The 23318-nt window shown below is 31.6% G+C and overlaps 2 protein-coding genes across 4 annotated transcripts; both read right to left on the reverse strand.

Annotated features, from left to right (window-relative positions):
• Nucleotides 1–1905: 1905 nt before the first annotated feature.
• Nucleotides 1906–6344, reverse strand: RIN1 (P-loop containing nucleoside triphosphate hydrolases superfamily protein). Of its 3 annotated transcripts, none has more exons than XM_012212705.4 (13): nt 6163–6344; nt 5665–5857; nt 5169–5352; nt 4881–5012; nt 4624–4773; nt 4232–4387; nt 3899–4033; nt 3502–3567; nt 3307–3413; nt 2679–2793; nt 2504–2595; nt 2334–2403; nt 1906–2210 (listed from the first exon to the last, which is right to left on the reverse strand). In XM_012212705.4, exons 3-13 carry the CDS (start codon nt 5310–5312, stop codon nt 2121–2123), a joined length of 1257 nt encoding a protein of 418 aa, XP_012068095.1. In that variant the 5' UTR covers nt 5313–5352; nt 5665–5857; nt 6163–6344; the 3' UTR covers nt 1906–2120. The 3 variants fall into 3 exon arrangements, with proteins under 3 accessions (XP_012068095.1, XP_012068093.1, XP_012068094.1); XM_012212703.4 differs by having other exon boundaries at nt 5169–5357; nt 6163–6343; XM_012212704.3 differs by having other exon boundaries at nt 2679–2778; nt 5169–5357; nt 6163–6341.
• Nucleotides 6345–7367: 1023 nt separating this feature from the next.
• Nucleotides 7368–13537, reverse strand: LOC105630760 (phosphoenolpyruvate carboxykinase (ATP) 1). Its single transcript, XM_012212702.4, has 13 exons — nt 13379–13537; nt 13005–13280; nt 12710–12894; nt 12289–12442; nt 12081–12165; nt 9739–9839; nt 9175–9473; nt 8852–9025; nt 8681–8746; nt 8315–8493; nt 8051–8220; nt 7804–7972; nt 7368–7714 (listed from the first exon to the last, which is right to left on the reverse strand). The coding sequence occupies exons 2-13, from the start codon at nt 13265–13267 to the stop codon at nt 7571–7573; spliced, it is 1989 nt and encodes a 662-aa protein (XP_012068092.1). The 5' UTR covers nt 13268–13280; nt 13379–13537; the 3' UTR covers nt 7368–7570.
• Nucleotides 13538–23318: the final 9781 nt, after the last annotated feature.

Below are 23318 nucleotides of genomic sequence, written 5' to 3' on the forward strand. Positions count from 1 at the left end.
CCGGACATAATGATATATATTTTGATTGTAAGGTCAGGACCCTAGGGTACAAAAAAAAGTACATTTGACCATTCAGACACATAATGTCTCATTTTTAATTATAAGTGGAAAATTACACATATGAAGACTTGATTTTATGAAATTCATATGAATTTTGAATTTTTTTAAAATTTATATTGGGTACATGCTAGATATGCCCACGACTTCAGAACCACTAGTTTTGGTTTCAAAACCACCGATTCCAGTTATAAAAAATTAGAACCGAATATTATTACCATATTTTGTATATACCATATAATGCATAATATAATTACTTATTTTTTCTAATAGAATATAAATGGAAAATTAATATGACGAATCAAATTAAATTACCTTTATCTTTTCAACAATCAAATTAAAATCTTTAATGATATTTTTGTCTATCCATAAACTTAGCAGAAACATTTTTTTGGGAATTGTAATATTCCTCACATCCATAAACAAAGATTTGTTATTGCTTTGCACTTTGTGGAAAGGAAAATATTGTTATTTGATGGATAAACATGTTGCTTGTGGTAAATTTATGCACAATTAATTGATATAGTTGATTCTTTCATGTAGAGTTGTCAAGTCCAAGTTGATTTTTCTATATTTGATTGCAACATCTATCTATTGCCTTGTACGAAATTTAATACTCTTCAATCAATATATTGTTATCTGCATTTGGTTGCAACATTTCTCCATTAATTTTGTGAATTCTTCAATGAGGTTCCACATTAAAGAGATGCGGGGTAAGGTTCAAACTCGGACGTAAAAGATTTTTGTTTTGGTTGTTAATTCAGGATTTTATTGGTTTATTAGAGTACAAAAAAAGTGTCATCGGCCATTTTAGACACGAAAGCTCTCATTTTTGTTAGAAAAATTTGACACAAGTAGAAATTTACACATATGAAAGCTGAATTTTATGAAATTGAACGATTATATATTAAAATTTTATATGGATTTTGAATTTTTTTAAAAAACTTTATATTCAATACATGCGAGACCACGATTCCAAACCGTATTGTCACGAAACTTTTTTTGTTATTGCTTTACACTTTGCAGAAAGAAAAATGCCACTATTTGATGGACACAACATGTTGCTTATGGTAAATACATGCACAATTAATTGATATATATGATTCTTTTGTTTAGAGTTGTCAAGTATATATTGATGGTTTCATATTTGATTGCAACGTAAAACTATTACCTTGTAGAAAATTTAGTACTCTTCGATCAATATATTGTTATCTACATTGGTTGCAACATTTCTCCATTATTTCTGTAAGAAATTTAGTATTCTTCAATGATATTACAAATTATAGAGGAGTGAGGATAGGTTCAAACTTAATCGTAAATGATTTTAGTTTTGGTTGTTAGGTCAGGCTTTATTAGCTTATCAGGTTTATAAAAAAAGTATCATTAGCCATTTTATACATGAAATGTCTCATTTTTATTAGTAAAATATGATACAAATAGAAAATTACACATCTAAAAGCTAGAATTTATGAAATGCAGTTATTATATATTAAACTTTATATAGATTTTGAATTTTTTTAAAATTTATATTGGGTATATGCTAGACCACAGTTTGAAAACCACCCGTTTCAATTATTAAAAAATAAAAATAAAATAATAATAATAATAATAATAAAAGATGAAACCAAATAGTATTACCATCTTTTATAACTTACATAATATATAATATAATTTGTTATTTTTATCCAATAGAATAGATACAATATAATTTCGTGTGCAGATTATAACAAAAGTCTTGCCTTGCTTGATTTATACTAAGCATTTGGTATCCATTTCCGTCGAGCAAAATAAGACAGACAAGAACAACTTAAAGGCCAGCAAGTGAAAAGAAAATCAGTATGCATGAGGTTTTTGAATCATTTGGGAACCAAATATCATTGGAATGCATCCTTAAAGGAACATTGGTTTTTCAAATTAGCAAAATGTTACATTTTATCCACACCGTAGATTGGATTTGGTAGTAAACCCACAACCTAAAGCAAAACCCTACCAAGGTGTGAATTAAAGGCAGGCAGGTTTGATCAATCAAAAATTGCCACTTCCTATTAATACGGTACTGTCATTCATGAAATGTACTTCTCCTGCTGCTCTTGAAGTACCTTCGCTGAAGACTTGGCATCAAGATATAATGCACTTACTTCCTCAAGATCCGCCTGTACGTTATGCCAACAAATGGTAATGAAAATTACATTTCATTTGACAATTTATCGCCTTCTTAAGTGTGAATTTACTGCAAACAATAATAAATGCTACTGGTTTATCGATACAACACTTACCTTGCAAATGTTGTCTCGCCCATTCATTTTTGCGACAATGCTGGCAGGTGATAACAGCTGAACTGCATGCCTGAAGTGGACAAGAAAAGAAAAATACAAAGATCAAAGTGCATTTAAGATAATAAATGGAATTGATTTGCAGCACATAATAAGTTGTATTTAATCCAAACCTTAATGATGAGCGTTGACCAATCTCTCCAAGAAATGCCAAACTTTCCTCATCTACAATCAGCTCCTCTACTTGTGCACGAATTGCTAAAATCTGACCAAACAAGAGTCCATCATGTGGTGCATTTTTGAGAAAATGAAAGAACTTGTGATGATATCAATATTCAAGGCTTGAACCTGTATCATTTCAGCTGGACCATAAATCTGTGTTCGGATGATCACCAATCGGTCCAACAAGTCAACAGGAATGCCATGAGGGCTATTCATGTCTGTACCTCTACAATCAGCAACACTTCATTTCAGAAATTAAGGCATTGTTAAACAGAAGCAGACACGCAAAGGCAATTTGTCATCTCAAAACGAACCCTAAAACATATTCATCTATCTCTGTGAAATATTACTGAACTAGACATCCATTCATGCTACAAAATTTGGTTTCTCAAAGTATAAGTTGTTTCTTCCCATTACCACACTTTATGCATTATTCGAAAACACAGGGGAAAGAAACATTAAAAACAACAGGTAGAAATAAGACAGACTGTCATTGGATAATCATAAGTGCTATGCCACAAGCACATGGTTGAGTTACATTCACCGATTCAATGTACAGGCAGATCTTGAGAAATGCAAATAACCACTTCGTCCTTAGCAATAACAGTAATAAATAACAAATTGAAGAGCCACCAAAAGGGGGAAACAGGATAGTTAAATGTGAACAAGCTTGGTCTCACCACCATAGTGCATAAGGAAGCTTGTTCCAGATACCATAGTACATAAGGAAAATATACACACATATTCTTCATACCTGACATTACATATTCCTCTATTTGTAGCAAATATTACTATTGGAGACAATGAACTTTCCAAAGCGCGATTCAAGTATGAAAAGCACTCCATATCCAGCATATGTACCTATTGATTGTAATTTCAGAAACACAAAAGAAATTTGCAAATGGATAAGATGTGGAAATGATTTGAGAAACAAAGAAAAAAAGATAACCTCATCAATGAATAGAACACCAGGGACAAGCTCCGCAACACCTTCATCAATATATCGATTAACAACCTGCCATCAATAAAGTTTTTCAGCAACATGTTCCTTTATAATTAGAAGTTTGGAAGCCTGAATATTAGGAACACAGTAGAGCAAGCCACCTCTGATAAAACCAAATTAAATATTTACAAACCAAATATGGAGAGTTATTCATTAGTGCTTAAAACACAAAGATAATATTAAATGTACTGTATTAAGATCTAAGATTCCTAGAAGGTCGTATTGTGAATAAATTGTGAACTAAGTCTGAGCATTTCCTAAGTGGCAAACCTTGCATATAACCTTTCCAGTAGAAAACATTTTGTGTGAATAAATATCTCTGGTATACGCAAAAGAGTTGAACCTTATTGATTTCCTGTCGCAGCTTGTCAGTAATTTCTGTTTTTCTGGGCTTCATCATTTGACCCATTAAAGACAAAATATCTTGCCCACCTTGAGGTCTTGCATTTGCAGCATCTAGATCATGTAAGGTTACATCCTGATGACAAGAAAATTATAAAGGTCAGAGCAACAAATTCATAATCCACCTGAGTTCCTATCTTTTAGATGACATATCCTTCACAAGGTGATGTCAGGCCAGTTAAAAGTACCGCGACTTGCCGCCAACAAGACTTAATGAGTGTATGGAATGAAAGATATATGAAGAACTTCTCCCAGAAAAGTTGAGAAAAGACACCTGAACTATTTCCTTCTTTTTGTGAACCTCTCCCTTAGGAAGTGGGACATATTCTTCTGCTTCAAGGTCAAATTCAGTAGCAAAAGCATCACTTCTACCCACCCTTTTAACTGCTCCACTATTTGCTTCAATGTATATAACATCTCCAACAGCTACCTGCAAATTGTATGACAAAGGTATTGCAAGGGACTAAATTGAAAAGGAAAGAGTAAATAAAACGAAAGCAGCTTAGCACAAGAAACCCAATGAGAATAAATGAATGACACGAGTGCACTTCCACAATTAGACAAAAAAGAGCAGCAAGCTTACACATAGCTCATAACAGTCTTATACATATAAATTAAGATGCATAACAATTGAACATCCAAAAGCAATATACTAGAACACATTACCTTCTCCTTGATTAAGGCATCATAGATGGTTGGGTCCAACTTTAGTTGTTTTGTTCCTTTGACAGTTTTGAGCCCAATAATTACATGGCTAATGCTTTTACCATAGCCACCTGTGACACTTTCAGTCTCTTCTGGCGAAAGTTCAGTCACCTGGAATAAGACTGGAAAAAAATCACAAACTGGGACCAACTTAAAATGTTCTTAAGATGAAAATGATGATGATGTTTTGACAAGGAACTAGAGCAACTTTAACTTGCCTCTCCCTCATAGACCTCTTTATTTTCCTTGATACGTAGACCAATTGCCCTTCGAAAATTTTCCATTAAGACTTCAGTTTTCTTCACTTCTGATGAGTACACTTCTGATCCCACCATTGGACAAAATGGAACCTGAAAAGAAACAACAACTGTGTAAGTTAACCATTTGAAATCAAAACTCTAAACCTATCCAAAGCTCTTTAATATATAAGGAATTCTTTTCAGAAACATAAGAAACTAGTGTGAATATTCAAAAACTTATGAAGGAGAAAAAAATGTTAGTTATACCTTACTGCCAAGTTCATGGGATATTCCAAGGGCCAAAGCTGTCTTTCCAGTACCAGGAGGACCAGCCAGTAAGAGAGCACGGCCAGCCATCTTCTTCTGCCTTATCATATCAACTACAAGACCAGCTGCTTCTCTTGCCTCCATTTGACCCACAAAGCCAGAAGCCAACGGTATTGCTTTTCCACTGGGCTAGAAAAGAAAAGATCCAGAATGACCCAAAAGGTGATAAAGCAATCAAATAGAGTTGAGTCCATGAAATAATGAAATGAATTCAATAACCTAATATATATCTTACATATCAATTAACTATCTTGGCCTACCAATTTCTATCATTATATCAACGTAGAAGCTGGAAAAATCAGACGTTCGAAACCCATTTGCAAGTTTTTATTTACCAAAGGCATGCATTTCCTTAAAAGTTTGCATTCAAAAATTACTATTAAAAACAAGAACCTAAGATTATAGGAGATATAGAACAAAGGATATATAGAGATACCTCTACTCCAAGGCCTCTGATATGAGTGTGAGTGGCGACTCTCTGTTTTTTTGCTGTGGATTGCACCTCTTCTATCTTCACCTTGTCCATCTATCTCTTGGGTTTTACTCTCTGTGTAGTTTATGTCTATTGTTCACAGCCACCCGCAAAATGCACAGTGAAAGAAATTTCCAATTTCCACAATTCCTGATTTCTGAGAAAATCGAGTACAGAGAAAATCTAAAGTGAGACATATTTAAGCTTTTTAATAGTAAAAATATAATTTATAAAATTGCGAAAAACTCACAATACAAAGAGTATCATAAAAACCCATTACTTGAGTTCCATAAATAATCAAACGAAAAAAGACAATACAACTGAATGAGGAACAAAAAAAAGAATCACAATTATATAATTAAAGAAAAAAATCACAAATTAATCATGAAGAATAATCAAGAACACAAGACTGACAGCAGAGAGAAGACAAGAGAAATTAGAGTTAGGGTTGAGATTTGTTACCATGCGATTGAGGGTTTTGCAGGAGAAGGATGGTGGGTAGGGAAAGTATTCGGAGATGCGTGAAGGAGAAAGAGAAATAGGGTTTAAGAGTGTTTTCTACTGTTTTTTTTTTTTTTTTCAAACTGTATTCTACCATATAACTTTAAGTAATAGGAATACTCGAATTTTGAGGTTCTCACTTCTCAGCAAGCAATTTTTCAAGGCTTGATGAATTTTTAATAATATAAGGGAATAGTCATCGAAAAAAGTTAAAATTACCCGCTACCATCCCTGAATCCGAACCCTAAACCCGAATCAAAACTTAATTTTATAAATTTGATCGAAGCTATATAGATTAGTTTGGGGTACATAATTAATTAATTAATTTTCATTATTTCCATTATCAATTAGTGAATCAAATGTATATAATTTTGTGCATGCCTTACAATTAATTATCATTAAAAAAGGATCTTGAGAAAAATTATATTAAAATAAGCATGAAAAATGATTCTGAGGAAAAAAAATGGGAATTTAATTAAGTTTTCATTGTTTCACAAAATTTTATAATTTCTTTGTATCCATGTCATGAAGAAGAAACTTAGATGCAGCATGCAGGTGTGATGGCATATTTTACCAAAGTAATAAGAGCCGCTTGAAATAAAAAAGGAGAGGGTAATAAGTACAGAAAAGAATTATTCTGTTACAAAGAAAATATGAGATTTAACTTTATCAAAAAAAAAAAAAAAAAGGAAAATATGAAAATAAAAGATTTAGACGCTGTAAGTATAAAATTATCTGTCGGTGAATGTAACATTATCAAAAATATTATTTTGATTAATAAAAATATATGAATAAGAATTTATTAGACCCATGATCAATGGAATTATCGCTTTCCTTGCATGATGCTGTTCACAAAAATACTCAAGCTACAATTCTTAAATCTTTTATAAATTTGTAGATTATTTATATGAATGATAATTTAATCAATATTTGTTGACCTGAGTCTAAATTTGGCCCAATTAGCATCACAGGCTTTATCTAGAAGGAACGTCGATAAGGCCCAATGCAAGGCCCTGGCCCATGGTTATGGGGCTTATGAGGAGAATCGTATACATACACGCATACACATTGATTTACGTTTCTTTCTTACTATAAGCGATAATTCTTGCTGCTAGAAGTTGATTAATTTCAGTCACGAAATTACCAGTAATAAGGGCAAAGAAATCTAAAACAAGAAAGAATGAATCACACTCGTTTGAAAAATCTTTAAAATACTATAATCCCAACACAGCGAAACCAATCTGCTCAGACCTAAATTTTAAAAACTATCTTAGTATATATAACTTCAAATAACATTATAAGCTGCTTATGAATTCAGAGTTTCTTATTTATACACACTACTCGATCCATCAATGTGAAAGCACTCTGTTTAGAAAATAGGACCAGCTGCAAGAATCTCCTCAGTCAGACTGTTGTCTTTTCCAATCTTATAATTTGCGAACACTTCAAAATTCTTCCTGAACAGACCACCCAGCTTCAACAGGGTATCCTGGTAGGCTTTCTTGTCTTTCCACTACAATTCGGAAAAATTCACATGAAGTCTGAAAGAAGGTTGAAAAAGATTTGATAAAATGAAAGAAAGAAAGGCAAGCTGAAGCTTACAGTGTTAACAGGATCCAGGATTTCTGAAGGCACACCCTCGATCTCAGTTGGGATTTCAAGCCCAAACACTTCAGTCTTTTTGTAGTTTGCTTTCAAGAGTCTCCCAGAATGTATGGCATCGATGATTCTTCTAGTGTATGCTAACTTCATACGGCTTCCTGAGCCATAGCTGCAAAACAAATTATGGAATTTATAAAATGAACTAAAAACGGAAGATTTAAATGCGTCAAGTTAATAAGTTACGGACCTGCCACCTGACCAGCCGGTATTGACAAGCCAACCTGTAGCCCCATGCTTCTGCATTTTTTCAGCTAACATGGCTGCATACTTTGTAGGATGCAGCGTTATAAATGCTGCACCAAAGCAAGCTGAAAATGTTGCTTGTGGCTCCTTAATTCCATCCTCTGTGCCTGCTACCTATTAAGAATAGGGGACGATAATTAACATCTTTTCAAGCTGCTAGTGATTCACTTCGAAGTGTATTGAAGGAACTGAAAGGTTTAGCAAGTACCAGAGCAGTATAACCACTAATGAAGTGATACATGGTCTGTGCCAAGCTCAGCTTGCTCACAGGTGGGAGAACTCCAAACGCATCACATGCCAGAAGGATTACATTTTTTGGATGGGGACCAACACATGGTATCTTAGCATTTGGAATGTACTCTATTGGGTATGCTGCCCGTGTGTTTTCTGCAACATTTAAGAGCCAAATTGATGTTTAGCAGAAAGTAACTGAAGTGCTTGAGGCCCATTCAAAAAAAAAAAAAAAAAAAAAAAATCCTTTTGCCGTTGCTGCAGTTTATAGTACAGTAAAAACTAGGACTTAATTAATGGCATAGTCAAAAGAAACTCTTTATGTCTGCAGATTCATTATTACCAGTGACAGATTTGTCTGAGTAATCTACTTCTCGAGTATGCTCATCGAATACTACATTCTCCAACACTGCAATGCACAAGCAAATCTTATTATCACTAGTTAAACATCAAACGAAGCTAAACAAATTCTTAAATGATGTCAATCAAGCTAAAAAATGGATCAGAAAGTTACCAGTTCCAAACTTGATGGCATTCCAGATATCAGGCTCTTTCTCTCTTGAAAGATCGATGCACTTGGCATAGCAACCACCCTCTATGTTTGAGACACCATTTTCGCTCCAGCAATGTTCATCGTCCCCAATTATGTACCTATTGTGATCAGTAGACAGAGTAGTCTTTCCAGTACCTGTAACAAAGAGATCAAGAAAAGGGAATTTATAAGCAAAAAGACTTGATGTGACAAAATAGATCATCAGGCAGAGATCATAAAAGGCATGCATCGATTGGTAGCTGCTTGCTCTCCACTGCAAGAATGATGATCCAATGATACTGTACCTGATAATCCAAAGAAGAGGGCAACATCCCCATCTTTTCCCATATTGCAGCCAGAGTGGAGGGACAGAATTTGACGCTTAGGCATGAGATAATGCATTACGCCGAATAAACCTTTCTTCATTTCCCCAGCATACTGGGTTCCAAGGATAACCATTTCCCTCCTAGCAAGATTGAGGTCTATGCTAGTCGAGGAAGTCATGTAGTGGGTGAAACGATTACATGGGAACTGCCCCGCATTGTATATAGTGAAGTCCGGAGTTCCAAAGTCCTCCAGCTCTTCAGGAGTGGGTCGGATACACCTGTAACCCACCCGATTATCGTTTATACACTATGCTATTATATTATTGCATTTTTGTTATACTTTGGCCTCTTATTTGGCTACTTATTTCTCTTCTAGACATAAAAAATTAAATATCTTTACCCACTAATGCTCAAATGTATATGCAATGGCAAACAATATGCTGAGGTAAATCTTTTAATAAAGCTTGCATATTTCTCTCCATTGACTCTGATCAAATCTGTCAAATTAAAAATCTTGCTTAGTACTTGGGCCTCGTTACTTACATGTTGTGCATGAACAACGAATGGTATGCCCTGGCAGATACAATACGAACTTTAATTCTGTGCTCTGGGTCCCAATTCAGGAACTGATCATTTACAAAGACCTGAAATGCAGATTTTACCAGTGTCATATCTCAAACTCACTATAGATTTGAACAAAAAATTAAACCCCCATAATTGGGATCATATATAGTTGCACTGGATCTTGTGAGTTTAGACATGAAAACATTTGAAGTTACTCAGATTGAATCATTTTTAGTCAGCTCTTCACTCAAATTAATTAGAAGTCTGGAATTTAACTGATAAAGCAGAAAAAAAGTTCAACAGCCATAAGAATCCTTTAAGCCAACATTAAATATACCTTTGTATTGTATATATATATACAAGGAAATCATTTTAGTTATAGAGCTAAATCATTGGAAAAACTTGAGTACAGCTCGACTCAGAATAGGAAATTAAAATCAACAACTAATTGTCAGGTAGCTATTACTTGACAAAATTCAAAGTGCACAACCAATTAACTAGAAAGAGGGCACCGATGGACACACAAAAATGACAGGATTAGAAAACCCACGACCTTATGCATAAAAATCTAGTGTTGTATCAGTTAGTGGAAATTTTGTGATCAGTGCATCAAAGTTTTGTGTCCAGACAAGACACAACACCAACTCTTTTCTGTACAGGGACACCACTACCATTAACCTTAACGGGATTTTTCATGACCATCCTGTGCATCCAATAGTTGAAAAGAATGCGAACAAGGATGGATAAGGCACACCAAACAATAAAATCCCACCTCAATAAATTTTAAGTATCAGGTCCCAATCTTACATGCAATACTGTTAGAATCGATTGACACAGCATAGAACACGTGATCCCGGGCCATGATATCTTTATCATATGCAAAACGACAAAAAATGAGTCATGGGCTTCTGTTAGAATGTCAAACTGTGAAAACCCTGAGGTCCTCCTTAGGATTGCTACACATATTTGTAGGTATTCTTCCAGGTTAACCATGTTTGTGGCCTCATATTTCTTTATATCGATCAGTTTCTTCTAAATTTAAAATTCCGTGACGTAAGGCGTGTATTTCATACGACCGTAATGAATTTAGACTCTATATGTTTTCAGAAAATAATTTAAAACTTAGTTACGTTCTGTTTTTTTATTGTAATATTAAGAATAACTTTTAAATTGAAATTTATAAAACTATAAAAATGTTTCGAATTATAAAAATTTCATATTTTTTAAAATTTATTGTTATTAACAAAGATCTTGATCTTGTGAACCAGAAAGCATAAGAGAGATTCCTCGGCGTAAGGTTGTTATAACGCTCTCAGGCATAGACTAAAATTTGGACATGTGTCTGCAGATACAGATGGGTATCTCTCTAACACCCACTACATAAGAATTAGTCACGTCAGCTTCACAGAAAAGGTCAAATAAGCATTCATCATCATTAGAAAAATGAAAAATAAAGTGAACAACTGTTATAGCCCAAATTAAACGAGGTACGATCGCGAAGTGACCCAGTCCCTTACATGTAGGAATGGACGGGAATATGCACACCAAGCTAATGCGTCTGAATTTAATGATTACTCCCTCAATTTCTTTTTTTTTTTTTTTTTTCTTTCCATTAGTGAAAAGAGATTCAAACCGGATCGTAAATACACTGCACTAAATTATATATTGATATGCACCTTTTAATTTCATTAATATCAACACTTTCTCAATTGTATAAATTTTTTTTCAAAAAAAATTGCAACTTTTTTTGAAGTATTTGGAAAGGGAACTCAAACTTGAATCTATTATTAAATCGTAAATACTCTTACTACTAAACTATGTGTTGGTGTGCAAAAAAAAAATACAAATTATTTGCACACTTTATTAATTTTCCAAATAATTAATGCTTAAAATATAAGTGTAAAATTAAAAGAAATAGTAAATAATTAAAATTTTCTTAATTTTGAAATCTTTCAAACTAAGGTAAAATAAAATATAAAAAAATGTCAATTTTAATGAAACGAAAAAAATATATTAACAAAATCTAATCATCCCTTCCGATGAATTTTAAATATCTAACTATATTAGTCAAATATTTGGTAAGATAAAATTGCAACTTAAAGGCAATGCGATCAATTGGGATTTAATCAAATCTAGTGCTGATAATGGATAAGTTTGACTAGTGAGAGGTTTTTGGTAATTTAATTTAAAAGACTGAAAAATATATATATTTCCTTCAAATCACGAAAAGAGAGATTTTAAAATATCCATGAAATGAAATATATATAGAGGCCAGACGATGGAAACCGAAATTTTAAAAGGTTAAATTAAGTAATTTATACCTTTTCCAATGAGTTCAAGTAATCAACGGCTCTTTCCCTGTTAACTAAGAAAGTGTGCTCATCCATTTCAATATTGGGTGAGCCCCTGCAAAAGAAATTGATACATTTAAGGAATAGATCAAACATTTTGTTAGACATAATAAATTTGATTAGCAATAGACGAAATAATTTGTGTGCGCGCGCGCTCAAATTACGCAGAAGAACTTACTTTCCCCACCAAAGTTCTTCTTTGGTAGTTTCATCCTTGACAACACGTTTGTCTCTTGGAGACCTCCCTGTTTTTGCCCCGGAAAGAGTAGCCAAGGCACCAGTTGATGTTATAAATGAACCTTTCTCGTACTTAATTGCTTGCTCGTAAAGCTCTACAGTAATGAAACTCCCAATAAATCAATATCATGCTATATGAAATTAAATTCATGTCAGTTCAGTAGCTATCAGCTTCAGCTATAGCTAAACCAAACAAACAAAATGTTTTTTTTCCTTTTTAGCAATATAATAAATGTAATCAATTTGCTTAAAAATGCTAAATATATTCCTTTTCTTAATTAAAAAACAACTAAAAGGTTTTTTACTTTATCTATTTTTTAAATTTATCTCTCTGTTTAGAAACAAAAGCTAATTAATTATACCAGCTGGAGAGAGATTGTAGAGGACATGGGTGAATTTTAGAGAGCTATCACTGACGCTGATAGCAGGAGTGTAAAGGAAGGGATGTGCCACATGAGAATGAGACACTGTCTGCCCTTCTTTCCTCGCCGGGTCCCCTTTCACCAGTTTAGGACCTGTTTCTCTCGTCAGAGATGCCAACGATGCACTACAAACGCACAATTCAAAATCATCAATCTATAATCATTTCTTAATTTCAATTCTCCTGTTCTCAAAAAAAAATTTTAAAAAAATCAAATGTTTTAATTAATTAATCACCTGATGGATTCGAGTTGCTGTTTCTGCCGTTCCTCTTCTGACCTAGGAGAGAAAGGAACCTGTGCACCTTTGATCGGCGTCGTAGGCGCCGATTTCTTCCTTTGAAGAGAATGAAGCTCATCGATTGTTTGTGCTTTCACCGTCGGTCCACTATCGTCGTGACAAACGTCGTTCGCCGGTTTCTGTGTCGTGATTTTAGGCAAGCCATGGCGTCCGCTTGCATTGCTTTTAAAGCTGAATTCTCCATTCTCTGTATCCGCCATCGCAATTTTCTCTCTGCGAAACAAAAATAAAGAGAAACTAATTGAGTCACCATTACATAATTAAGCACCTACAACTAATAATATACAGGTGAAAGCAGAAGGAGAACGAACCAGGTTTGTTTGGATAAGAAGGAGAGAAAATTCTGGAAAAAGCTTAGAGAAAATGAAGATAAGGATCTGACAGTGATGAGACAAGGAAGTTTCTCCCTTTGCATACGATACAGAGGGAAACCGTTAAGAAAGGGAGGCTTCTTTGCCAGGGCAAATGGCAGTGATACACTGGGGCGCTTCATCGCCTCATTTATAAAGGCTTTCTCTTCCACTAGAGAGTAGAGACCACCGCAAACGCAACCTTACCAGGGTTTTAGTTAACCATGGTTAGGAGGTCATGAACATAGTTTTTTATATTTTTATTTTTATTAAATTGAAATAGAATTCGAAAGGAACAGAAATCCAATAATGGAGATAAGGACGATACTTGTGTATGGAAAATAGAGTGGCGTATAGTAGTTGATTTCGTCATTTTATGGTTTGGAAAATCTGTCAAGTAGTTAAGTAATCAGTTAGTTGCCCCACATTAATTACCATATATCACTATTATTTTTTTTTTAATTTCAAAAAGTTATTAAAAATTTATCTTTACATACTATTACATATTTAATTGTATTGTATTAGTTTTTAACTTACTTGTTACTACTTCTGTTCTATAATACTTGTCACATGTGTCACATTTGTAATTTTACATTCTTTAAAAAAATCATTAAATGTGTTTAAGTTACAACAAATAAATCGACTATATTACCCTTAATTTAATATTAAGTGTGACATCCTACCGAGTCGAGTCTTAGCATAGAGTTGAGTAGTCGAGTTGAGTCGAGTTGAACCAAACCCGGTTGGGGTAAAATGGGTTTATAAGTGGAGTTACTTGATTGAGAGAAAAAGATCAAAGCATATGGGTGAGGATTTATTTGCATTAAAAGATCAAGCTTGGGTATTAAGTGATAGCCTTTTGCTAATTGAGGTACCAGTTAGGAAGTTTTACATAAAATCCTTTGATTTTTGATGGCCTACCCGTGATTATCACTTCACTTTCCCATTTTTCATCTTTATCTTCATCTTCTTCATTTTCTACCTTTCCTCTTCCACCTTCCTTTCAATTTTAATGGTAGTTAAGCCTTAACTTCAATTTTTCTTCTATCCAAGTAAGTAAACATTCTTTAAGTTCATGATTGAATCATTTGGTGCTATTATTTTAGAATTCATAAGAATTCTTATTTATAGGTGAAGTGAGTTCAAAGGTAGTAGAAAAAGGAAGTTAAAGAAGAGCTCAAGCTTTTTGGAGCAAAGGTTTGATATCTCTTTTCCTTTACCATTTTCTTTGCATGAGAATTTGTGTGGTGTGTTGCTAATGAGATAATATTGCTTCATGTTGAGTGGGAGGACTGGTAATGGTGAGAAACAGGGGAGAACAGGGGAGGTATTGAATAAATGAAGTAAATAGTGAGTTTATGCTGAAACAGGTTTTGCTGGAAATTTTACCAGTAACTTCATCTTGATTTTGACCCCCATTTAATGATGGAATTAGGAAGTGTCATAGAAGAGTTATTTGTTCCTCTATGTGTTAGCTTTACATGGGTTTTTGAATCATCCAAATCGGAGTTGTATATTGAGAGATATGACCAAAAGAGTACAGACTGTGCAGGCTGGAAAACGCGAAGCGCGCGAGCGAATCGCATGACGAGTTCGCGTTGCCTTCTCGCGCTCGTGATTTTCAAATGCGCGCTCGCGACTTTCACCTAAAACTCTCTGACTCTCATTTGGCACTTCTCGCGCTCGCGTACTTGGCCCTTGGCCTGTAAGCGCTCGCGACCTTCATCGCGCGCTCCCGAAATTGGCCTGGAAACTCACTGTCTCTCATTTTGCACTCTACGCGCTCGCGACTTTGCAAAGCGCGCTCGCGACTTGTGTTTTCATGCACTTTTGGACTTCATTTTCAATGCAATTGTATTCCTTTGCTTCACTTATATGCCTCCAATCATTTTAACACCAAAATACAACATTAGAACATGTATCAAAACAACATGCAAGCATGCAAATGATGTGAAATCAAATATACATTATGAATTATGAAGTTATGAACTATTAATATGATGTTGAGTTATATTATTGACGTACCAACATTATGCTCCATTGAGGTTAGGTAGAAACCATGTAGATAAGGCTATGTCGCGACATAGGATAGCAGATCTGCACCTCATACAGTTTGATACTCCGGCTACAGGCCGTTGAGTGGATATGATTATATATGGGCCATAGCAGCCAAGCATACAGTATTCATCCAGTTTCATACAGTTTTTCTTATCACTTCGGTTTCACTATAACCTTATGGAGCCATACAGATATCTTGATATAACATTTCATGAATTATACAGTATTATAAACAGTACAAAAGATAATTAAGGTATCATGAAAGTATCATGATGTGTGTGCTTATATGTGCCATATGTGTTTACATGGTTCTTTCTATACATGTATGTGCTTAATTGTTTCTTTATATGTTGAGATATCCACTGAGCTTTATTTGCTCAGCGAGTTACCTGTTTAACTCGCAGGCTCTGAGTTTGGACCATAGAGAGTCGGCTTACAACTGCTGCAGTTCATCTGTAGAAGACTCAGTCTTCAGGGTAGCTACTCATTTGGATGTGTATCTTTTGTCTATCCTTTTCATGGCATGTACAGGGCACACAGTTTGGCCCATTTCATTTTGACACTAGTATCATGTTTTGTAAATATAAATTACATTATTTTTGTATACAACATCAGCATGCTATTATATTCAACATACATTATGATTTCAGCATGTCAGGCCATACAGTCAACCAGTTTGTAGCGTCTCGGTCCGGTTCATTCGGGTTTACGGGTGGACCGGGAAGGGGTGTTACATTAAGTCTCCAAGAAAACCATTAAATTGAAGTAATAATTATTGGTCATATACAAAAGGAAAACATAGAAAAAAAACATTTATTATTCCTTGAAACCACAAATGTGACAAATATTTTGAAATAAATTATATTCTCAAATCTGAAAAATATTATGAAACATGGGTAATAATTAATAATTAGAGCTTACTTTATTTATTATTTTACATTTTAAACAACCTTTCTATACTTCTATACTATTTATCTATACTATATATAAATATGGGAATAAGATGAATAATGAGATTTTCTATATCTGTCATTAATAAAATTTAGAATATCCTAAAATAGCTTTAGTCGTAGCTAATTCGAAAATTACATTTTATACTAACGAGTTTTTGGATGAATAGTTCGATACTTTTCTCCCTTAGATGAGGTTGGGGGTTCAATCCTTGTGTATGGAGCAAATATTCACTGGAAGCACTTTATCTCTTTTTGGGCTGACCTGATACAAGCAGGATTTAATTCTCTAGTCCAGTAGGCTCGGAATACCTGTGTTAAGACAAAAGAAAATTGCATTTTATTATTTGATTGGATATAATTTCTAAAAATTATTTTTTAGATAAATAAATATATATAATAAAAAAGAAAAAAAGTATACTCTTTTTTTATGGCTGTATGAAAAATTATGAGTTTATTTGGAGATGATACAACGTTTCTTTTATGTAATTTTTTTTATTACTTATTTAGGTTATTTATTTATTTTAAATTTGCAACTTAGAACAATAGAGAAACAAAATATTTAAATAAACTCATTAACCGATCAATATTGGATTCTAGCATGATTTACTTTGTAATTTTCATTTATTGACTTTGTTTTATTTATTTTTTTCCATCAAAATCAATTTTAATTTTCATTTTTTTTTACTTTGTAATATTATCATTATAGCCAAAATGATTACCATTGTTAATTCAAATCATCTTCTCATTTCTTTTCTTTTACATGTCAGTAAAAAAATTTTATTATTAATTTTCATTATAGCTGTATATAGATTATTGATTTAGGATTGATGGCAAAGGTTATGAATCGAGTGATAACTTGATTTTCTTTTTGAGCACCTATCAGGGTTTTAAGAATCTGTATTTATAAATTAGTGATTGAAGGATTAGGTATATGGATTGGATTGAATTTTATTTTAAGACAACTTTATTATATAAAAATAGAATTAAGTACATAAGAAATAACATTGCAAATAACTTATACAGTAAAATTTAATACAAATTAACCAATTGTATTATTTTAATATAAATAAAAATTTATGCTTTAATATTATATAGATAAAAAAAATTAAGAAGTATAAAAAATGAAAATGTAATGAGCACTGTCAATGTGCAACGCACGTCTTAAAAAAATTACTTTTAAAAGAACTAGTATATCAAGAACAAATATTGATATAAATCACTTAATTATAACTCTAATATTATTTTAGTTGATAAAATGAATTTAACTTTTAAATTATTAATTAGAGTTTAATTATTATATAAATCGATATACTTCACATGATTATATACGAAGAGCTGTTGTGTATAAATTGAGCTTTCTTAAGCTTAAATTCGAATGAATTCAAACTTAGATTTAATTTATTTATATCCTATACTTAGAAGAGAATCTCATTCATAGTTTTTTTTTATTTTAAATAAACTTGTTAAATTTAACTTATTAAATAAGTTCAAATGAAAGTTTTTTTAATTAAGTTTAGACTTCAGATGGGGAGAAGGGGATTCATCCTTCCTTTAGAGGATGCGATAAACTGACGCGTTTCGTTGATGGAGAAGGAGTCAGATAGATTCAAGACTAATGTAGAAATGAAGGTAGCGGCTGCTGCTAATGTTTGACACCTCACATCTTGTGATGCCTTTCATAGTCAGTTCCAGGTGGATCTAAAATATCTAATAATCACAAGGTTCGTGTGGACACGTGGATTTATCATCCCTTTAAATCATCAATCACACAACCCAAGACTTAATGCAAGCAACTTGAGCCTACAGCTTTCCCATGCCTTGCAAAATTTTATGGTTGAAAAGAAAATACGTTAGTTATTCCTTTAAATTTTCATTATTTAATTATTCAATAGACTATTCTTTTTTTCTCCCAAATTATTTTCCTCAAAAAGAAAAAATAAAAATAAAAGTATAACACTCTAATACAATTTATCTAAATCTGATTTATGAATCTATTTATAATTTTTTCACCATATTTTTATCTTTGTAAGATTAAGATCCACGAAATAACTAAAAAAAATAACAAAAAATTAAGAATTATTCTTAATTTACTTTTTTCAATAAATAATCGAAAATAGTTTTATTTAAAAATAATATATTTTTTGTTAATTTAATATATAAATAAAGCAATTTATCGAATCTAAACAAGTCATTCGGATAATAATTAAATATCATGTCTCACCATGCTTTGGTGCGTTCGGTTTTCTTTTTCCTTCAGGGGATAGAACTTGTATCCTTTTAAAACTTATGAAGGGGCGGATCTAAAAGAGAGGACTTTTGGTTTGGAAAGCCAAGTAAGCCACCGTCAACAGCCGTACTATACGTATTTAGTGATGTGGTCAACCCTAATTTTTAGTTTTGGTTGCGCCCGCGTATCACTAATTGACTGGCAGTGCATCTCTATTTAAAATTCCTCCCATCTTGTTTTTTTTTTTTTTTTTTTTTTTTTTTTTTTTTTTTTTTTGAGAATAGATAGATTGAGGGATTTGAATCCCTGCTCCCATCTTGTTTTAAGTGTTTTTTAAGAGTGTTTGGTTATTTCAATTTAACATTCATATGAAAAATATTTTTTTAAAAAAAAGTAACGATAAAAATTAAGAATGTTGAATTGTAATATTCGAACCACAATAAAAATTTTCAAGAAAAATAACATAATTAGGTTCTGTTAAAATTATAAGAAAGTTTTAAAAAATAATATATTATATTATTGCCCTCACTTTGAATATTACCATAAATATATTTAAGTATTTTTCAAAAATTAATTGTTGAAATAACCATAGATATATTTGATAGTTTAACTAAGGTTTTCTTGAAAATAATTATGTAGTTTTGAGTATTTTTATTATATAGACTTATAATTATATTAAAATATAGTCTAGTGTTACGTCCATATACATAAGATTTACATTACGTCCATATACATAACTAATAAAAATAGGTATAACTTAAATTAAGTCAAAAAAAAAAAAATCTATTAACTGTAGCAAGGAATTATCAGCGATTGAACATAAAAGATTTACATTGAATTATTCTCCATTAATGACTTGTAATTCGCTGAATTTAAAAAAAAAAAAAAAAAGGAAAAGGACGATGACCTGAATATGTCAAAAGAAAAAGATGTGCCATTATATTATTATCAACGGTTAAAATTGAATATAAGCTTTAGTTTCTAAGAAAGACAGCCGCTCTTTCAGGAAGTTTGAAAATTTTGGCAGACCAGACCAATCGCGAGCCTTAGCGATCCACGTTGGATCCACACACGTACCATCTGTTTGCTACTTCTTTAATTTCATTATTGGTCAAAAAAACAAAATCATTTTCATGAATACAAATATATATTTTGTACCGTTCCTGTCCCATCGTGTAATCACATATATAAACTATAGTTAATAAACCTGACCCGATCCAGTGGGTCATTGAAATAACCGACAAATCAATATCAAAACCAGGTCAATTTTAATTTTAAAGTATTTAAGAAAAGAGAATCAGATTGGACCAAATAATCTGTAGTTAAAACGGTCAACTCGCACAAACCCGATTGACTCAAATCAATTTTTTTAATATTTTAATTATTTTAAATTTATTATATTTAATTAATATATACTATTATTTAATATATTTATGACTTACTGATTGAACTATTGACCCATTAATTAAACGAACGAGTTATCCATCCAATTCAATTCTTTAGCTAGATCAATTTCCAGACCGGGTTTGATATAAAAAATGTAGTATATATTTTAAATAAATAAGAAATTACTATAATGGCTAAAATTAACCCTCTAGATGGTTGAATTTTAATATTTATATGCCCTTTGTATTTTTAATACACATTCAATGTTAGACCTTCAAAAACACTAGTAGCTTAAAAATCAAGTATATATATATATATATATATTAAGGATTTATTTGTTCGTAGAAAACAACTTTATTATCGAAAAATATTTTTTAGAAGAAATCCATAAAAAGATAAATTTTATTAATTATCATGACTAATATTAGTGGTTGATATTTTTATATTTAATCTATCTTCACTTATCCAACGGCTTGTTGGTTTTATATCCTTAAAATTTATTATATTCTTTTACATCCCTAGTGATTTTTGGTGACCAAAAACACTGAATAAAAAAATGGTGGAACTCATGGGCCTCCAGTACTGATCATGAAAGGATAAGCCCGATATCTTTTCCCTCATTCGGCTGCTTTTGGGCCTAATGGGCTTCATCATCAAAATTGAATAATCTTGGTTTGTCATAACTTTATACATAAATAAATAATTTTATTTCTTTAGGTGATCTGATCCTATAAAAACAAAAACAAGCCTGATTGTGTAAGTTTTGTTCACAGTTGGGTCCAACAAGATTCAGTTTGACCTTAGAACAGCAATTGTTACAGCATAAGATGTATTATTAACAGATCAAATCATTTTTCTATATTTGATCACCAACTCATTGAATATATTTATCTTAAATCATACGAGTTGTTAACAAATAAATAAATCAAATTACTTATATTGATACCGAAATTTTTTATTACAATGCATAAAAATTTTATTTCTTGTTTTGATCTTATTTAAATGTAATCATATTGCACGTGAATAAAGGTGAAAATGATTGTTCTAGAAAGAAATAAAAAGATAAAAAACGTAATAAACAAACGATCGATCTTGAATCATTTAATGTTCACTTGTAAGAAATGTAAGTTAATATTTTAAAGAATTAGCAAGTTGGAGAGTACTAAAATGAACATTGTTTGAAGATATCTTGGAATGCACCTTAAAAATGAACATAGTTTGAAGATAAAAATTTCTCAATGTAGAAAGCACTTTGTGTGCTAAAAATGAAAATGATTCTAACATTTGCCCCTTCTGGAAAACTTAAAAATTACAAAAGACAGAGTCATAAATTAAGTAGAAGAACAGAAATCAAAAACACTCAGGTGGACACCTGCTGTTTTCCAAGTTCCAAAACAGACAGCAATATAAGCTCATACAGGCTTTAATTCTTGGGCATTAAGGCAAGACTGTCGGAATCAACCAACTGAGGAATGGTTTTTTTGCACTTATTTGGAGTTGTAGAACCAAATCAGAACAGAAAATACATTTTTCTTTTTTTTCATGATTTTTTATTGATATGCAGTATTTAATTTTTTTAAATAATTAAATAATTAATTATTAAATGTTTCGTCTATTTTCAAATACTATGTTTATAAATACATATCACATTTATGGATTTCACAAATAATAAATTATTTTTACTCTTATATACGACGAATAGTGATTATTTTTTCGATAATTTAGACAAATTAATTATTTATTAAGGAATGTAAATTACCCGATGCATAAAGATGAATTTATACGACATTCTTAAGAGTAGTGTCTTAACTTTTGTATTCAGTAAAATTAATCTAACATTAACCATCAATCAAATGCCAACAATTGCAAAGTAAAAAGCATATAGTAAAAGTATTATAACCACAATAATCGGATTTAAAACTAAGATTTCTCTTTTCAATTTGACCCCTCCAATTTTTTAAAAATTTCTACTTGGTCCCCTAATTTTAGATTCTGGTCCTTCAATGTAGAGCTCCATATCCCAAAATGTAAGCATAGGCCATTTCCACGACTTTAGCATTAAATATGTGGCAAAAGGAGACCGTAATCTTAGAAAGAAATTTCCATCGCACGAATCACAAATTGTATGTCCCACCTCTTGCCACCTTATCTATTTCTTAGATTTTGCACTATCTCTACTACTCGAACAAGATCTTATTTAGAACGTTGGATATGATTATGTGGCAATCCAATGGACAAGAGAGTGCCATGTTGTCACAATACCACTTTTAGTTGGCAGCAGCCCACGTCAAGTTCTATTTACCTTTTATTTTATTTTTATTTTTAAAAGAAAAAAATCAAATGAAAATTTTCCCTTTCGTGGCATTAAAGAAGGGCTTGAGGACAAATTAAAAGAATCACAAGAATATTGACAGTTTGATGCTTCCTTTTGATTTTATGAAGGATTTCACATCATGGTATTAGAATATCTCTATTCAGTTTAGTGATACTCAATAATCAATATGACAATGAGAATTATTTTTAAATTATTTATATTACTCTATACAGCGGTGGAGTTGAAAATATTTTTCAGTAAATTTATTTATTTAATTTAATTTAATTTTTTTTGAAAAGTATTTAATTTAGATTTTAGTCGACTCAATTAAATTGAAAAAATTTTAATTTTTTTACTTAATATATACATTTTAAATTTTTTATCAATTTAATCTTATTTTATAAATATTTTTTTTAAAAAAATTGAGTGAGGTAAAGTGATTCCATTGTATATGCTGTGGTGCCACCTCAGACTATATAACTACACTTTATTTTTTTTACCAATGAAGTCTTAATCTAGTGATTAAGGCGAAAGCTTGCTTAAATTATAATAATATAATAACGTCTCAAAAAAAAAAAAAAAAACCTCTTTTAACGTACATGGGATAATTCTGCTATTTCACATGCTTCTAGTACCAACCCAATACAGAATTTAACTCATAATACATTTTAAAATAATAATAATAAATTTTTCAAAAAAAAGAAAACAATTTGCAAATAAGATATTATAATAAATTATGATATTATAATAAATTATGGTATAAGTATTTCAAAATATATTTTAAATAAATTTAAGATGAATGTGTATTAAAATTTAAATTAACTAAGTATCAAAATCAGTAGAGATGTTTCGATTCCAGTAAAAATTTTTAGTTTTAAAAAAGCATTATTTCACTTTCATCTTATTGTGTAAACTAAAATATTTTTTAGGCCCAAGGAATAAAAAAATGAACCATAGATTTCA

Source organism: Jatropha curcas, chromosome 9 (genome assembly GCF_041381405.1).
Source record: "Jatropha curcas cultivar XTBG-Jc1 chromosome 9, XTBG_Jcur_1.0, whole genome shotgun sequence".
NCBI classification, from domain to species: Eukaryota; Viridiplantae; Streptophyta; class Magnoliopsida; order Malpighiales; family Euphorbiaceae; genus Jatropha; species Jatropha curcas.

Bases quoted from the DNA above. Each gene is read 5' to 3' on its own strand.
- RIN1 (XM_012212703.4), bottom strand. From the start codon at position 5,754: ATGGACAAGGTGAAGATAGAAGAGGTGCAATCCACAGCAAAAAAACAG. The intron at 4,388-4,623 runs GTAATGTGTTCT...TACAATTTGCAG, and splicing joins ATGCCTTAATCAAGGAGAAG to GTAGCTGTTGGAGATGTTAT. The intron at 2,794-3,306 runs GTATGAAGAATA...TCTGAAATGAAG, and splicing joins AGAGGAATATGTAATGTCAG to TGTTGCTGATTGTAGAGGTA.
- LOC105630760 (XM_012212702.4), bottom strand. From the start codon at position 13,267: ATGGCGGATACAGAGAATGGAGAATTCAGCTTTAAAAGCAATGCAAGC. The intron at 9,840-12,080 runs GTATAAATTACT...TCTGCATTTCAG, and splicing joins ACTTGAACTCATTGGAAAAG to GTCTTTGTAAATGATCAGTT. The intron at 9,474-9,738 runs GTAAGTAACGAG...GGTGGGTTACAG, and splicing joins TCGTTGTTCATGCACAACAT to GTGTATCCGACCCACTCCTG.